An 18,082-nucleotide genomic window follows, 5' to 3' on the forward strand; every position below is an offset into this window, starting at 1 on the left:
CAGAAACAATGAAGATAGATAAATAACAAGTAAAGGCTAATAAATAGTAGGCTTCTATCTTTTCAGGGCAAGAATTGTCTTATTTCTCTGTTTACAGAGCCAAGCGCAAGGAGACTTGAATCCTGAGGAGTTATAACCAGAACATAAACATTTACCACCATGGTCAGTGATAGCTACAAGAGCTGACAAAGGAGAGAAGATATATGAGCCAAGATACTAAACATGACAGATAAGCTGATCTAATTGGTGAACTACCACTGGGAGGAGCAGACTCGCTGTCCTCCGACCCCTTTGCGCCTCATGTTTTCATTGTGTTCAGTCAGTAACAGAGTGCTTGTGCATTGGGTCAGCTCAGCAAGTTCACTGATGGAAAATGAACCCTGCAAAATGTATGAAGTTTTCTACACGCTCAGCCAGCTCGGCTGCCTGTGCCTGCTGCTTGAGGAGCAGCTATATATCTGGTAGGCAAGACTGCAGCTCCCAGAGCCCAGAAAACAGAGACATAGCAGTTGTCACAGCAGTAAGTGCAGCAGGGGGCAAAGGGGCCCAGAAACTCTGCTCAGGACAGTGTGGGACTGCTTGGGATTAGGCACTGATGGTTGTGATGTACTGAAAGGAAGGTGATAGAGCTGAAATGGAGAGTGATGGTTATCAGAGACCCCCCCTCTTCCCCCCCCCGCAGGGGATGGAGGCACCCATCTACCAGTCTGACTTGCTCTCTTGCTTGGTTTGCTGCTTGCCAGGGGATCTGAACTGGGATGCTGCAGAGGAGTTACCAAGATTCACCTGGCCTTCAGTCTATTACCTCTTGCTGCTTATCCACATGGGCACCAATGATACTGCTAGGGGCACCCTTGAGCATGTCCAGAGTGACTGCAGGGCTCTGGGGGCCAGGGTGAAAGGCATGGGAGCCTAGCTGGAGGTCTTGATCCTGCTAGGAAGGAGGAAAGGCTCTGTAGGAACACCTGACTGCATTGCTGGTGCTGCAGGGAGTGCTTTGGCATCTATGACCTCACGACCGTCTTTGGTGACAAGGACTGCTGAGCAGGGATGGGATCCATCTGGTCAAGTGTGGTGGTAGCGTCTTTGCTAACAGGCTAACCTTGTGAGAAGGTCTTTAAACTAGGTACATTGGGGAAAGGAAAAGTTGTCATAATCTTAAGAGATGCAAAGGCACAGGAGACAGTGAGGAAGCATTAGAGGGGTGGAGCACATGACATACAAGAAAGGGCTGAGATAGCTGGATTTGTTCATCCTAGAGAAGAGAAGGTAAAGGGAAGATTTTGCTGTCTACAGCTACCTAATGGGAGGGTATAGGAAGGATGGAGCTAGACTTTTGGAGGTGTGCAGGGATAAGATGAGAGGCAGCAGACAAAATTTGGAAGATCAGAAATTGCAACTAGAGCTAAGGAAAAAGGTAGTCAAGCACTGGAACAGGGGCCCAGAGAGGCTATGGGATCTCCATTCTTGGAGGCATTCAAACCTCCATTGGACAAGGCCCTGAGCAGCGTGGTCTAATGGACATGCTCAGAGCAGTGGGTTGGACTAGAGAGTCTGGAGCACCCTTCCACGCTACATCACATGTGATATTATAAGTGCACAGTTACTGGACCCAATGTGCTCAGGGAGCAGGTGGAGGGAGGCAGTTAGCTGGGGTGGTGATAACTGGAGTAGAAACAGAGCGGGACTATGGCTCTACTCAGCATCTCAATAGTAAATGAGTTTTGCTGTCCTCTGAAACCTTTTCCCAGTGAGAAACAAAGAATGAGTGAGTTTCCCGTGGAATGCCCAAGGAATACTTCTTTGGGTCCTGTTACAACCTAGAAAGGGACTCTTATGTTTGACTCTCATGTCTCATGATGTAAACTGAGTATCTGCTCTGTGCTTTTTTAAATGTGTTTAATGTAGGGGAAGGTCACACGTGGAGTATTCACATAGTTCTAACTATGTTTTGTCCTGCCTGCTTTGATCTTGAATTTCAACAGAAATAATAACATCCTACAAATGCAAGCTGTGTCTGGGTTTTTCAACTTCCTGTAGCTGTCAGAAGGAGAAGAGTAGATTTAGGTTATTAATTCAGGAGACTGTCTCTCTGTTCTGTGCTGGTGCTGAAGTGATATCCCACTGCGCTTCTCTCAACATGAGATTCCTGAGGCAGTCACTTGGCGTCACTGACTTCCACTTACAGCCTCAAATGCATCCTTCCTGCAAAGGAGAGAGCTCCTTCTCTTGAAGAAACCTCAGTTGTTCCCAGGTGACAGCAAAGAAGCTCTCCTGACAGTTTTTCTTTCTTCTCCCTGTCTTCTCTGCTATCTCTTTTTCTGTCCTCTGCTCCAGTAGTTTCTCTGGCTTAACCCAACTTGTGTGAAAATCTTTCCTTCAGAGGAGTCAGCACTTGTGTCATTAGGAGTCTCCTACCTGCCTGACCAGTATCTGAGGGTCCTTATTCTTATAAATCATCAGCTTTCCTTCATTTTTTTGGTCTATGTTCTGCTTATGCCTTGCCTCTTCGTTGAACTGTGCACAGGTGCTGTGGGTTTTCTGTACAGATCTCACCTAAGATGTGCATGTTATGCCAAGGATATTTCTCATTACTGCAGAAAGATTTCAGATTCTGACCTGCCTCCTCCTCAACAGAAGCAGCAGTGAGACTGCTGTGTGTCGTTCCTGCTCATGTTGTAGGAAATAATGTTGCAACATTGTAGTAGTAATGTAGTAAGTCTTGATGTGAGAAGCTCTAGGAAGGCAAGAGTTTTTGTTTTAAAACAAAACTGAAGAAAATTGATTTCACTTGTACTCCCATGCCCACATTCTCACAAGCCCAAGTGTGTGCAAGGTGTCTACCCAGCATGCAAGCACCAAGATGCATGCATTCAGCCAGTCTTTCCAGGATTCCCTGAAATGATATGGAGGACAAGGGTTACCAGCTGTCACGTCCTCCTCATGTCTTCTGGCCTCTTCATAGGTTAGCAACCATGTGATAAGTTTGGATGTGCCTTTTTGTCACTGCTAGAAGCTGACAGCGGTCTGTTAGTCACTTAGTTACCTGCTGAGTCGCACACTCTGTTAGTCACAGTCTGTTCATCTGTTAGTCACAGTTTACTACTCACTGTCCTTTGTCTCCCATCCAGGTGTCCTGAGAAGCTACAGGCAGATGAGCACAAAAATCTTGATGACCTACTAATCCAGATACCATCAACTCTTGCCATTCTTATATCCCGTATCCTGACATTTCTTCCCCTGGTGCTTCTACTCCAGCTAGTCACTTCCCATTCCTGCTGGTCTTAATGCTGCTATTACAACCTTCTACAGTGTTGCTGAGAATGACAGTTATGTTTGTGTACTGAGAGCCACTGTGGTTCTTTGCTCCTCTCCCACAACCATGACACTGTCTCTGGTGGCACAGGCTGTTCCTGGAGGGTCATCAGCTTCAGGACAATGTCCTTTTTAGCTAAAGCATCATGAGTACAGGGTCTGGCCTGAGAGGCTCATCTAGAATCTGAGATGGCAAAGCTAGGACTCACTGGAAAGTGAGCTTACATCACCAGATTCTTACTCAGAAGGACTTTAATATTTCATATTATCTGTTCTCAAAACAGGTTGCTGTACTGCCGTATGATCACTTTGCTAAAGTGCTTTGCCTAAAATGAAAACATAGCCCTCCTGAAAGCACATCTCTCATCTGTGCTGTCTATCATTGTCCAGAGATTCTGATTTCACAAGGAAACTCAGCAAGCTAGCCAGGATTTTACTGAACTTCCTTGGGTCTCTGAATACTGTGTTATTGCTGTTTCCTCAATAATATGTCAAGAAATTGTATTTTCTATGGAGTTCAGGGTGAAAAACATCAGCACTACCTCCTCAGAGAGGTGGGTTTCACCTCTGTGATCACTGGAAAAGGACTTGGCAACTGACTCAGCATTCCTGCATACAAAGGAAATTCATTTTCCAGCAACCTCAAGTGAAGTGAACATACTGTTCATCATGATTGAAAAGTTAATTATTGGCCCTATAATTCCTGAAATTTTAGGAACTCAAGTACATCAGCACCATCAGACAAGATCAGTCCCTTGCATATCTGTCAGACAGTGGAGGACAGTATGAACACTTTGAAAGTAGATTCAAAGATACTAAGGGCATTTCTGCCAAACTGGTGACCATTTTGACTGCATCTGCCAGGCAGAGGCAAAGCATTAGCAAAAGGATTTTGAAGACGATTCTTAAATGGAAGAATGAAACAAACTGAACATTTTCTTGATGGCAAGGCAAAGAAGCTTTACCATAGCCCACACACAGTTTATAATGAGCCTTAGGGCTCCAAAAGCCTTCACAAAACTTGAACTTATTCAAGCATCCTTGATCATCAGGGAAGGCCCTGTAGATGAACAGGCTATTGCCTCTCACTAAGGAGCGGTCTGAATCAGGACTCTCCTGTGCTTAGTTTCCTTTGAAATGGGAACTTTGAAAAAAAGTTGTAGAAATTCTGCTTACAGGAATGCCATGCATCAGTCCACATTTCAGTGAATCCTTTTTAAGGAATCCAGAAATCTGTGTGGTTAGTGATTTCCAGAAGTTGTCAGCTGATTCAGAACATCTGGTATCCAACTTAAGCAGTATAAGTGTGAAACTTCAGTAACCATGGTTGCCTTCTTAGGTTATTCCATTAGTATGCATATGACCTTTTTCCTTTGGAGTAAGATAAGGTAAGGGCAATGCTCAGCGCGCAGAGCAAAAACACAAATCAAGACATCAATTGTTCTTTTTTTCAAATCTACTGCAATTTCCTATTATGAAAAAGCAGTAGAATTGCTGACCCCAACTTTTCTATGAGGGAATTCTGATTAAACTGACATCAAGAAAGTTAATAAATTACTGACATGTACTTCTGTGCTCTTTCTTCACAACACGCATGGATGATTGTTAGCTGTGCTGTATTTCAGTATTAAAGCCATTCTCAGACACTTGTTAGTAGCTTGGACTGAAATACCAAAGAACTTCAACCATCTGAATGAGGTTATGTGGAGGCTGATAAAGAAGCATTTGGCATTGTTTCTGGAACCATAAAGCTCCATAATTTCATCTGCTGTTGGGCTTTTGAGATTAATATAGCTGACAAACCTCTTCTAGAGAGTCTCTCAAATGACACATCTACCAATTAGCTATGGTCATATACAACTATGGAGTTTTATGCTAAATGTTTATGATTATATACTTGTCTGCAAATCAGAAAAATTGATTTTTTGGTGCTAGCTTACTATGCCAGCTGTTTCTGACGCCAGATTGTGAAGTCCTATCTCCAGACAAGGTAATGATATTGAAATCTCTTCCTGGCCTGCTCTTCCAGGCTGCTCAGGTCATGAAAATGACTGACAAAGATCCAATATTAGTACATGTTCTCAAGGCAACCTGTACGTGTTCATCTCAAGTCTCTTGGCACTGAAGGGGTGGCCAACAGAGAAATTGCTGCTAAAGCTCAAAGCATTTTAAATCCATAAACATGAGCTATTTGCTTGTAAAAAAAAAAAAAAAAAAAACTCTCCTGGAGAAATCACATTGCTATTCCTGAAGGAGATTGCTGAGTCATGTTAACTATGCTACCTGCAGCATAGGCAGGAATTGTGTGCCTGAAAACGTTAGTCATGCCTTTTGGCTAGTGTCTTGGAAGTGATAACAGCATTAAAAAAAAGTCATAAATAGATGTATTACCTGCCAAGCTATGTGATACCACCTGCTGAAAGCCCCAGTCTTCCCTGGACAATGCCTGTACTGATTTCACTGAGCCATTTCAGACAGAAAATTAACTTCCTACTTGTGGTAAACTTATTCAGAATACTTCAGTGGGATTTTTATCCTCCTCAGAAACACCTACTGTTTCAATCTCTGCTCCCTGCTGAACATGATCTGCTTCCCAGCTGTTCTAATGACAGAACTGCTCTCAAGGCTGATGGATTCAAGGATCTGACCAAGAGATCCTCATTAGAACTGTCACACTGTATCACACTATCCCTGAGTAAGTGGTCAGGCTGCACAGTGGTGCAGACAGACAAAAGACCTTGAAAAGATTTATACTTGCCAGGCTCCTCATAACACAATGTTACACGGCTGGTCTGATAGCCAGAATGAATCCCTCTGAGCTAGAGTGAAACAGCATGTCAGCTCACTCCTCTGTCAATTCAAGTCTTATCTGTCTGAGAAATTCTGGTACAGTAGGTAGAGTCTGTGGGTTAATCTCTGTCATTGTCTACATCACACTTCACGATATGACAAAAAAACCTCAATGTGCTAAGAAAGAGTAGAGCTGAGCAAAGTGTGTTTGTTAATAGCTATTGAGGTCATCAGACCTGATGGAGATGAAGCCCAGACCACTGAAGGACAGGCTGGGTGCTGCGTTGTTGAGCAGCTGAAGAGACATCCCTATTCAAGCAACTCTGTCCTAGAGGCTGTTTCCTCTACACCCTCCTTCTTACTTCCTTGTTGGCATTGCTCCTGGTGCCAGACACTGCTATTGCTACTTGATGAAGAAAGTTCTCCTGCTTGCCTGTGGTTCAGAGCCATCATCCTCAGGATCGCTGAACTGCTGAACAACACAGGGGAAACCATGGCAAGGCTGACCGCTATCAAGTGAAGAGATGTCATCCAAGGTGAGAGGGAAAGGACCATGCACTAGAGCACAACCTAGTGCTCTGCTTTTCCAGGCTTACCCACTGTGTCGGAACAGACACCTGGATCTCACTTGAATCTCTCCTCTTCACACTCAGTGCAAGAGAGAAGAGAGAGAAAATGTTCTAATGGGTGCAGGTTGCTAGATGATGTACATCCTGTTTGAGAAAATCATTAAAAGAGGCTTAAAATGACCATTGCATCTCATCCTTTCTCTTCCAGTTGCGTTCTGATGGCTTTAGTCACTTACTCATCTCTTCTGCTCTGAGGTTGGAATTATAAGGCAGAAATATTGAAGTGATCAATAAAAAATGGTATAAGGAATAAACATTGAGCATGCTGTTGTGGCTGGCATAGGGACCCAGCTCTGAGCAGTCAGCCCATCTGTTGGTTAATGCAGCTTCATAATGTCAGACCATCTGCCCGCTCCTCTTGCGCTGCAGTGTAGAAAACTGGGATGAGAGAAATAGATCATGAAGGTATGAGAGGCCTTCCTCCAAAGCAAAATAAGCTTCATGATCCTAAAACCATCAGAGATATCTACAACTATCCCATCTTGTTAGACAGCTAATACAGCTAAGGTAGAAAAGGGGCTAGCACCTAGACCAGACATTGTATTTTGCACAATGTGAGAGAGCATATGATGAATATAATCACCAGAAGCTGCTTAGGTGATAGAAGAAATGCCAGCTGTTTTGATTTTGTTTAGCTTTACTTCTTCACTGGTTTCTTTATTTTGAGAGGTGAGCTGAAGCTGTGGACCAGTTAAGACTATTCTCTTCAGCATGATGATGTGCTTTCTCTGACATTTTTATGGTTCTGACATGGAGTGCGGATCTGAATTTACTCCTGTGTGTGACACTGGAATGTCTTTGTGCCTATTTTCCCCCCTTTCTAGTGTGACTACAGTAGAGTAGCACTGTAGAAATGACTACAAAACCACTCTAAATCAAGATTCATATGCTCTAATAAACATATTTGGGATAAATATTTCCCTTTGAGGAGCTACCATGTAGTGTACTTCCATCCTCAGTACTGGGCTGGGAAATGAATTATATTCTGACCTTATTGCTAGCATTCCCCACAGCAGAAAATTTCACTGGGCTCCATGTCTCCACATCTCCTTGTATTACCAACAGGAAAAGAAAGCTAATTGTTTCCTAATGCAGATTTACCTTTAATTCTGCTATCACACATGGTTTCTTTCCCATATATTTAATTTATTTTAAAAATAACTTCAGTGATTCATAATAGATGTGTAATAAAACACAATCAAAAGGTTAGTAATACAATTTTTTTCTACACGCTTTATTATATCTCTCCTAATACAGGTGCATAGGCACGTGTGCGTGTGTGTGTGTGTGTGTGTGTATGCGTGCTAATGCAAGCAGAATATGAAATTTGTGCAAAGACAATAGGGAATATTTCAAAAGGCTACAGTTTCCCCAATCACATTTATTTTCACTGGATGTAGGTCTCTAGGTGCATGAAATTTTAAGGATATTTTTAAGGCATTTTAAAAATGCCTTAAATATTTTTAAGGCATTTTAAAAATGCTATCCTTTTTTTTTTTCTGACAAGATCAGCTACCCAGTACACAAAAAAGGAGGTTTAGTTTTGAACTTGGTCTGTTTGAGCTTCATTTACCTCTTTTCCAACCTAAAATTTGTTCTGCATTGTCATTCTCATACAGAAAGTGTTCCCTATCTTTGGCCATAACTGTCACTCTCCTCTCTATCTTTTTAAATTTTATGACATCTTTTTTGAGCTGGAGCTGGCAGGGGAGGGGTGAGAAGTGCACAGAGTGCTGGGCGTGGGTATATCATGAATACATGTGGTGGCATGGTGATTTTTTTTTTATTTTGTTCTTTATTTCCTACGATCTTCCTAATATTTCTTTTTCATCTTTTTTTAATCTCTGCAGAGCATTGAATTGGTGTTTTCACGGAAGTGTCTGTCATCACTCCAAGAGCTCTTTCCTGAGGAGTAAGAGCTAATTCAGAACCCATCACTGCATATGTAAAGGTAGGATTATTCTTCCTGTGCACTACTTTGCATTTATCAACATTGAACATCATCTGCCATTTTCTCTCCCAGTCACCAACTATCCTGAGAGCCTTCTACCATTCTCGCAATTTTTTTTAGGTTTTAGTCCTGTGAACGGCCTATTATCAGCAGTAAATTATTCACCTGTATTCTCAAGCACTTCTGACAGTGTAGAAGAGCACTGGCCGCGATACAGTTCCCTTAGGGACTCCAGTAGCCACCTGCCTTGATAGTGAAATTTGGCCTTTAACTTCCTATCTTTGACTAGCTGATTATCTGCAGGATTTTCTTCTTCTTCACTTTTGAAGAGCTTTTAGAAAAGGAGCTTTTTGACAGTCTTTTGGAAACCCAGGTAGGTTGTAACAATCACATAGCTTTTGTCCTATGTTTACAATGACTACTTAAGGGATGCTGACAGATTTGTGAAAAGCAGCTTTTTTCTGGACTATGTTAATTCTTCCCCCTATATGATATTTTTCCGTTTGTGCATTTCTAACTATTTATCATAAGAGCTAACATTTTGCCTGCTAATAGATGTCAAAAAGGTCTGTAATTCCCAAGATTCTTAGATAGCTCTTAGAAAAACAATCTGTGGCACCTTCCACTCCTCTGATACAAAGGCATCTCTAAGTGCTTTTTACACATGACAATAATTCCCATACTCCTGAGCAACTTTAGAAGTACTAGGTGAACACCATCTGGCTCTAGAGATTTGTTACTGTTCATTTTGGTCATTTCTTCTAAGACTTGTCTGCTGGGAGATTAATTAATTAATTAATTGGATTAATTAGATCCTCTATCCCTCTCTACTGAAGGATTCCACCAGGAATCTTCCTAAGCTTCTCCATGGGAAACAGAGTTGCCAAAAATTCATTCAGTTTTTTTGTTTTAGTCTTTCTTCTTTGAGTGATCCTTTTATGTCTTGAGTCTATGGGCTAGAATCTATACATCCTAGCAGGTTTCCCACTTTGAAGTATATGAAAAAAAGAAAAGATTTATGATTATTTTAGATGCCTTTAGCACGTTGTTCTTCAAACTCTCTTCTGCCCTGCCTTGTCGTGTTTTCACTTCTAATTTATGTTCTTTTTAATATTTCTCGGTTCCATATGAAGTTTTCTTTGCTGTTTTGCTGTGGTGTTTAACAACATTGGATTCTATTTCATATTTCTAATTTCTTTTCTGATAAATTATGTAGCATCTTTGAAAAATTTTCATGCACTATGTGTCCTTTTAGCTGACGCATTTAATTTCTTTTAATCACCTTTCTCTTTTTTTTTTTTTAACATTCCCTACTTCACAATTTTTTTTTTACTTTTAATGCTCCTGCAAGGATACTGAATCTTTGTATGTTATGGTCATGATACAAGCCATCTCTTAGTAGCATTTTTAACCAGGTTCCCCACACCACCCAGGACTTAGTAAAGAGTTGTAAGTTTCCCAGCAAATTTCTCCATGCTCATTAAGTGTGTCTAAATTTTAAACTTTGCATATCAGGTATGACATTTTCTCAGCCTATGCAAGGGTTTTTGAAGTCTTGCCCTACTATTTTATTTTCTGTACTCATACCTTCTCTATCTTAAGTTTGACCCTGCTGCTGTCGCCACCCCAATGGGTGATCACTAATATAATTCTGTGTTTATTGTTTGAGCAGGGAGTTCACCCGCAGAGACTCTGTGTTGCTTGTAAATGTTATTCTGAATTGACTTCAGTACATGACATCTGCTCTGTCTTTCAGTGTGATCAGTATCATGATGTTATTGCCCCGCTAATTGTCTTTCTACTATCTAATTTCTGATACACCTGTTGCGTCAATAGCCGTCAAAACCAGTCATCTAGTTTTCCTTCTTATTAACTGCTGTTCTAGTGCTGGCTTGGAAGCAGGTATACATTTAGCGTAACTTTCTCTTTATCTGTACTCTGTTTAGGTGAGACTTTGTTTATTTGCATTCTACCATGTGCTGTCCTTGTTTTGCCAGCTACTTTTTAGACAATGCAGAATTTTTATTGCTGCATCTCTACAGGATGCATCATCATAAGCTGTGCAAAGGACATGCAGAAGACATCTCCTACCTCTGCCCGTACAGTCTGCAATTTAAAAAGTCCCTTGTAACATTTTTGAGTGTTAAATGCTCCCTAGCAATGAACATTTTTCCTTCGGTAAGATTTTGCCTTGCCTCAACATTCATAGCTTCCAAAAAGGCTTGCTTATTTTATGTGTGTGAATTTCACTATAAATAAATAAAGCACACTGCAATATAGGTGGTCCCTCATGACCTGCTGCTTTGTCACTCTTAACGGGTATTATTCCAGAGATGTCACAGCTGAGGACTGACAGACCACTAGAGTAAGTTAGAGCAGATTCTACCTTGCCCATAAGGTGTTTCTCCTGTGAAGCCAATATGTGAAGCCTATCCTATATTGGTGCAGCCATGTTTAACCTTTGAGCTAACACCAACCTTTTAGCCTATTCCTGATGCAGCTTCCCAACAGGGCTCCCGAGGCCAGAGCAGCTCATTTTAGTGCATGCTGCAGACACATCAGGTGTTTGGAGTTACAGCCACACTGAACACCACCCCAAAAGGTTTTGGGGACACCACCTTCCCTACAAACCCCTGCTCTGCCCAGCAAGGTTCTTTCAGCACAGATGCTGTTTCCAGCTAATCTCCACTGCATATATTCCAGTTTTTCACTTACATAAGGAGTTTGGCTGGTCATTTATGACTCCTCATCCTCCTGTTCACAGTATGATATTGTGGTTGAAAGCTGACATGTATACATTTGGGGAAGGATGGGGGAGCTGGAATCTCCACAGAGGTCTAGGCAGGAGGAGGAACAGATCTATGTGTCTAGATAGTTGGGGTGTTACGCTCCTCGGTGAAGTCATTTATCAGATTATTTGATGGGACATATTGCCACCTTTGCCACTGCTCTCCATTGTGGTATCACAGTTTCCAGATACAATATTTGCATTAGTCTCTGTTCATTCATGTGAGAAAGCTGTTCACACATTCAAGAAAGTATCCTCCATGGCCTCTGGGCTGTCCTCAGACATGGATGTGAAGCAATGGGAAAGGAGAGCTAGACGGTGCACCCAGAAAGGCTCATGAGAGGAGGATTGTTGTCCTAGGCAGTCTGTTGTGTCTGGATGGACACCACATCAGGGAGCTTAGATAGGAAACCTATGCTAGCAAAGATGTGAGGAGCCCAAAGAGAGGAAAGGCTGGAGACGGAATTGAAAAACAGACCAGGTAGCTAAGAGCAGGTCCTCTGCCTGCTGAGAGAGGAAAGGAAATAGGAGAGAGCTCCAATGGAAAGATAAAGAGTTTGTGGAAAGACGAGGGGTTAGTGCATGACCTTACTAAGTTTTTACACCTGCAGAGTTACCTCAGATAAAGGGAAATCTATCAGGAGTTCGGCTGCTTTATGGCATGTCAACAAGAAAGAGGAAAGTTACATTTCTTCTCATGCGGAACAAAACTAAAGTGAACACAAGTCCTGTAATAAAGAAGTAAAAGAGCAGAACTAAGTCCACTTTTTGGTGTATGGCACAAGTATCCCTCACTGAACATGTTGCTCTTTTATTCTTTGGACATCAGAAATGCTCAGCAGGAACATAGCTTTGATTACTCTGGAGAAGATCACAGGAGCAACTGAGAACTTAAAAATCAGCTCCAGTCTACTGTGATCGTCTCCTTCCAACTCCTTTTGGAAATATTTGCTGTATTACTACTCACATCTGTAAAGGAAATTAGAAAATAGCACACTGCCTGTAACCCAAAAAACATCTGTTTAGTGACAGCCCATTAAAAGTCCTGGCCAGAATAGCCAGCTATTGCCCTATCCTCCTTGATCAATAGCAAATAGAAACTGTCATCAGAAATATTTGTGGACACAGAAGATGTTTTTTTCTAGTTATTATCTACTGTCACCAAGCTGATTTTGTTAAGCAGATTTGGCACTAACAACCAGCAATAGCTAATAAATTCAATGTTAGGCTTACAAGGTTCTGACAAATTGTTGGCAGCTGCCTCCTTAAATACAGGGAAGGGCTCTCTCAGTGTGGGTTGGAAGTGTTTATTTATACCATACTGTGGGTCTGTTTGCCCCAAATTTGCCTGCCCAGATCTGCCTCCTTTTAGTAGATGTCGCTGGCACAATATATGCAAAGGGTATAATAGCTGATCAGAGAACTGGCATCCAGCTACACAAGTGATCAGCACAAAGGGATTGAAGTTAGGGAGCTCAAGCATAAGTTATTGCTTTTTTACAGTAAGAATAAGAAAAATGATCTCAGTTATGAATGCAACATTTGTGGAAAAGATGTAGTTAGCCCTTGCCATAGATTTCTTTATATTCTACCATGAATAGTTTAGAGATTAGCTTTTCAAATGAAGAAACTCTTAATTAATATAAAGGAGGTTCATACTGCCTTGCTGTTACTGGACTTTAAGAGGGACTGGTTCCACAACCAAACTAAGCTTGTTCTTAGGCTTCCTTCTAGCCTGACTTAAACGTGGAAGATGATGTGCTAAGAGATATTTTAAAGGGCTTTTTGATCTACATGGGGCTGAAAGTCCGTTGCACAGAGGTTTACTTTGGATCCAGGGAAACCAACTGAAAGAAAGCATGGAAAGCTGAGTGCCGAGTTGCAACAGATGCAGAGCATCTACACGCAGAGACATTTAGGAAATTACAACCCTGGACTACCACTTGTTAGTGGTAAATGATGCTATGAAGGTATACAGTAACTGAAGGAGCTGAAACCTCATTGTGAAGGTAAGTTTAATTTGAAAATCCCCAGTTATACAATGGACAGAAAAACCAAGCTACGTGAATATAAATGATCTCAAGAAAGATACTCAACTTTTGAAATTCATTACACTTTATCAAATCTCATTCCCTTGGAAGAGGAATCAGGAGTCTGCCCCAGCACTGGGTGTTACTGACTCGTTGACAAGCCTTAGCAGTGTGCATGCCCAGTCAAGGCCACAAGCATTTGGAGATGCACATTGGTCATCTCTGTGCTCCAAAAGGAGGGGGAAAATCTGTCTCTTGTCCCATACCAGCAGCCGACCACACAGTTAGCTAGCTGCCCAGTGTTATCGCCTTTATTAAATAGGTCACCTTGGAGTTGAGCAGAGATCAGCTCTCGGGAATCATCTCTTCATTACACTTACTGCTTCCTTTGAGAAATAGAGTTTCAAATGCTGATTTCTTGAAATACCCTTTTAGCATGGGGTACACTTAGTAAAGTCAAAGCCAAGTGAGGGGAAGATGATGAAATTAAAGGAGTATGAGATCCTTTCTAACTGGAAAAGAAGAATAGAATAAGCCAAGAAGTTAAAGAATTCTGCAGTGAAAATAAGTTAGGCATCATAACACACAGTTTTCCCTTTGCATGTGATGAAAGTATCTCTGGACAATACGAGACTGATGGAGAAGAATTCAGATCGACTACATTTCAGTGTCCAGCTTGATGTACAATTGCAGAATTTATTCTGGTTTTGTTTGTCCGGGTGTCAGCAGTTTCTGTCTCCAGGCGAGTGTTCCCCTCTCCTGTGAGTAAGCCATACAACTAACTCAATGGAAAGACTTCAGAAACATGAAGAAATCATTTTCTTCACTAAACCTACGCCAAATGCACTCACCTTCTTCAACAAGGAAAAGTAGAATAGTCTAGAAACATACCCTGACACCGAGCAGTAACTCTAAAACTGCTACAGAAAAAAATCTATCGCTGACAGCTTTTAACATGACCAACAGAAATACTTCATGTAAATCACTAAATGCTGCCTTGGAAAGTGCGTGGGTGAAGCAACTAAATATCATGCACCAAAATGAACTTGCTCAGTAAAATAATGCACAGAAACATCCCGCTGCCTTCTGAACATGCACATCCTGTGCAAGGGAGCTCCACACTTCAGCCCACGATGCAATAAGCATCCCCTTTTGCCTGTTTTGGATCTACCTCCTGGTAGTATCATGTAACGTCCACTAATCCTTGTACTGGGAAAGACTAGCCAACAACCATTCCCCAAGCTGCCTTTTTAATTCCTCTCCCAAATTTGTAGACGTCTACCACTTTTCCTTTCAGGCATCTTTCCTTTAAGCCTTACTCTCGTCCTTATACGGAAGCTTCCATAGATCTGGGAATTCTTGCTGCCCTTCTGTGAACTGGACTGAAAAGGACAAAATCATACACTATAGTTAGTATATGGGAGAACCTATTGGATGTATACATTCATCATGCGTCAGGATGTTGTCTGCTCTGTTCTGTCCTTTCCTAATGCTTCCTAACATCCATTTCCTTTTTGACCACTACTGAATATTGAGCCAGTGGCTTCATAAGAATTGTTGTACCAGAAAGATCCGTTTCTGTGTATAAGACTTAGCTCAGAGCCCATGGTAGTGCCTCGGGATTGTTTTTGCCTTAATTTATTTTCTTTCATAATTTATTTAAGTTTACTTATATTGAATTTCACAGAGGCATGTCTGTGATACCTCTTCTCCCACTGAAATACCCTTCCACTTCGTTGATAGTGATTACCTTTCTCTTTCAAATTGTCCAGCTGATCAACAATTAAGATAAATTAGGAACAATTGTTCCGAACAGCATTTCTTGCCTCCCTGCCAGATCTGATGAAGGTACCATATGCCCAAAAGGTTTTGCAATTCTATCACGTGATCTAACAAAATATATCACTTCCTCTTACAAGCATTTATTTTCCTCTGTCCTTTGGCTTTTCCAAAGGCCCGTTATTGGCATGAAGGACACTGCAAAGCTTGTGAGCCTGTTCAGCTGTGGGCAGAGTGCTCCGTCTTGAGCTGGAAGCAGGTTGGGCTCAGCTGCGCAGTTTGCCAGTTAATTGAATTCTATTCATTTTTTTTTCCATGATGAATACAATTTTGAAATATGGATTAAATGACTACTGAGAATCTACAACTCCAATATTAGAGTAAAGAAAAGCTTTGCAGCCTGCCCCCTTCTGTGCACTGGTTTTTTTTTTTTTTTTGAGTGTAGCTTGGACAGAGAAGCAGCTACATGATCTCCTCTCATAGACAGACATTTAGTGCCTGAAAATGAACATGACTGCAGTTTTCTGTCTATTAACATCTTTGTGGTCTGACGAAACTGCATAGCATGCTCTTCCTCCTTAGAGGAAGTAGGGAAATGTCTCCATTATGATATGCATCTTCATTTCCTTGAAGAAATATGGCTGAATGAAGAGAAAATGCATCAGAGAAAAGACAGATTTGAATAAAACCACTAAATAAAGAACTGTCTTAAATCTTTTGCACTTGTTTCACATGGCTGTATGTAATTTGGATGACACACAGGTTCTTGTGCGCTTAGAAGGTGATGTTTCCCCTGGCATTAAAGTACAACAAGAACAATACAGATGAGATTTGCAAAAAGGGAAAAGGCCTTGACTGTATTTGTCTTACCTTTTTCAGAAGCTGGGGCAAGGTCAATAAAACTTCGACATTTTTCACCTTTAAAAGAAAAAGATTATTTTAGGAGACAGAAGTTGATTAGTTTTGCTCTGCCTTCCCTTTTTGACTGATGTTTCTGCTACCTCTCCCACCTGAGATGCTGCAGGGCTGCTGAGCTCATTAGCTCTTTCACATTGAGAGCAGATGCTTACCTGGGGCTCCACTCTGGGCGATACACATCATCCTTACATGGCTGGACTCTACCTTAGGACTACAGGCTCTTAGTCGGGAGTGTGAAATACAATTAGTAAAGAGAAATTTTCTCTCCGATTGCTGGATCCCTGTTGGTTGAGAGCTGCTCTTTCCCAAGGGCTGGGATAGTGCTGCACACCAGCTGGAGTGGCACAGTGCAAGGCACTGCGGATAGATAGCGTTGGGAGGACATGGCCTCTTTTCGCCAGTGCTTTTCCTTCCCTTCCCACATCCAGGATACCATCTCTACCCCATCAGGGTCAGACTGAACCTCCCAGTGCCAGCAGACATTCCTATGGGCACAAATATCTCTCTCTCTCAGGGTTGCTGAGATAGATTTTTCTCAGGGCATGTTCATGTGCCAGTGTGGGGAAAACACTGGTGGCTGCAGGATCCTGGTCAGTGCTAGGGAGCTACCTTTGGTAAGATACTATTAATATTAATATTAACAGGAAATATTTTGAGAAAAAAAATTGTATGAAAACGATACAGAGCAAAAAACCAATTTCCTCTTTTCACTGTTATCTGAAAGTACTAATATGTACAAGGGAGGCAAAAAGTTCATGCAAGCAGGGGAAAGGGAGTAGTATAGGAAAGACTTGCCAGGTCCGCCCCAGGATATTGGCTGCCGTACAGTAACATACTGCCAGAGTGCCTGAGGAGATGGACGTGTGCTATTGCAGCATCCAGCTTTCTCCTGCTGCCTTTGAATCAAGCCCTTTCCTGCGGGAAGCCCTGACGAGTGTCTGGCAGACAGTAACCTGGCATCGACACCCCTCAGACAGTGACTGGCCATCCTGTCCCAGAGCTTTTTGATCAAGGCACATCCCAGTTCAAAGATCCCACTAAAGCTCGCTTAGCAACACACTGTTGCAGTTGCTCATGCAATATGTTCAATAATTAAAGAAGCACAAGCAAAGAGCTTTGGATTTGCCAAAATTGTAGGAAAAAGCAGCTGTAGGAGTTGAAGATGGGAGGGAGAACTGCCAATTATCCTGAGTTTTACCTCTAGCTTGTCAGAGCTGGATGCAGACCTGCACTAACTGTACCACAGAGATTGGGGTTTCTTTGTGCTTCTAAGGGTGCTATAATAATGTGAATTGTGATGTTCTAGAGTGCAGCCACCTTGTCCATCTTGCAGTGCATGATTAAGAAAATGCATGAAACAACAGGCAAGAGCAGAGAACAAGGTCGCACAAGGTGACTTGGAGCGCTAGGGTAGCAACTATTGTAGCAACCCAGGTAGGATTCTATTGCTTAGATCTTTGCAGACACTTTAGCAGAGAATAATGAAGAAAGAATGAAGAAAGGGTTGAAGAATGATCAGAAATAGCACAGAGGAAACCTTTGGAGTGGCAAAACCAGAAAAAGATCTTCCCATCTTCCCATTGTTATTCTGAAGGCTACAGAGCAGGGAGGATTGCATTAATGAAAGCTAAGAAAAAGTGATTTGCTGGATACGCAGGATATTGGAATTAGGGATACTGGAATATAATGGGAATAGCCAAGAATCAAATGCCTGCCTGGGCTATAATGGTGAGGAAAAAGAAGAATGGGAAGCTGTCCTCAATAACTGCAAAAAGAGAGAGCTCTGAAGTCTCAGAGCTCACTGGGTTTATGTCCAGTTCACTGCACAGCCACAAAGGGAGGTTAGGGAGCTTCAGACTGGGTGAGAGGAGAAGGATTCAAA

At 41.9% G+C, this 18,082-nt stretch overlaps 1 protein-coding gene across 3 annotated transcripts in view; it reads right to left on the reverse strand.

The window, feature by feature from the left end:
• Positions 1-18,082, reverse strand: part of GSG1L (GSG1 like) — an 84,694-nt gene that overhangs the window by 43,565 nt on the left and 23,047 nt on the right. For all 3 annotated transcript variants that reach the window (XM_068908742.1, XM_009674656.2, XM_009674657.2), the window contains exon 2: positions 16,153-16,200. In XM_068908742.1, coding sequence (XP_068764843.1) covers positions 16,153-16,200 — 48 coding nt within the window. The remainder of the gene's footprint in view (positions 1-16,152; positions 16,201-18,082) is intronic.

This window comes from Struthio camelus, chromosome 15 (assembly GCF_040807025.1).
Source record: "Struthio camelus isolate bStrCam1 chromosome 15, bStrCam1.hap1, whole genome shotgun sequence".
Classification (NCBI taxonomy): Eukaryota; Metazoa; Chordata; class Aves; order Struthioniformes; family Struthionidae; genus Struthio; species Struthio camelus.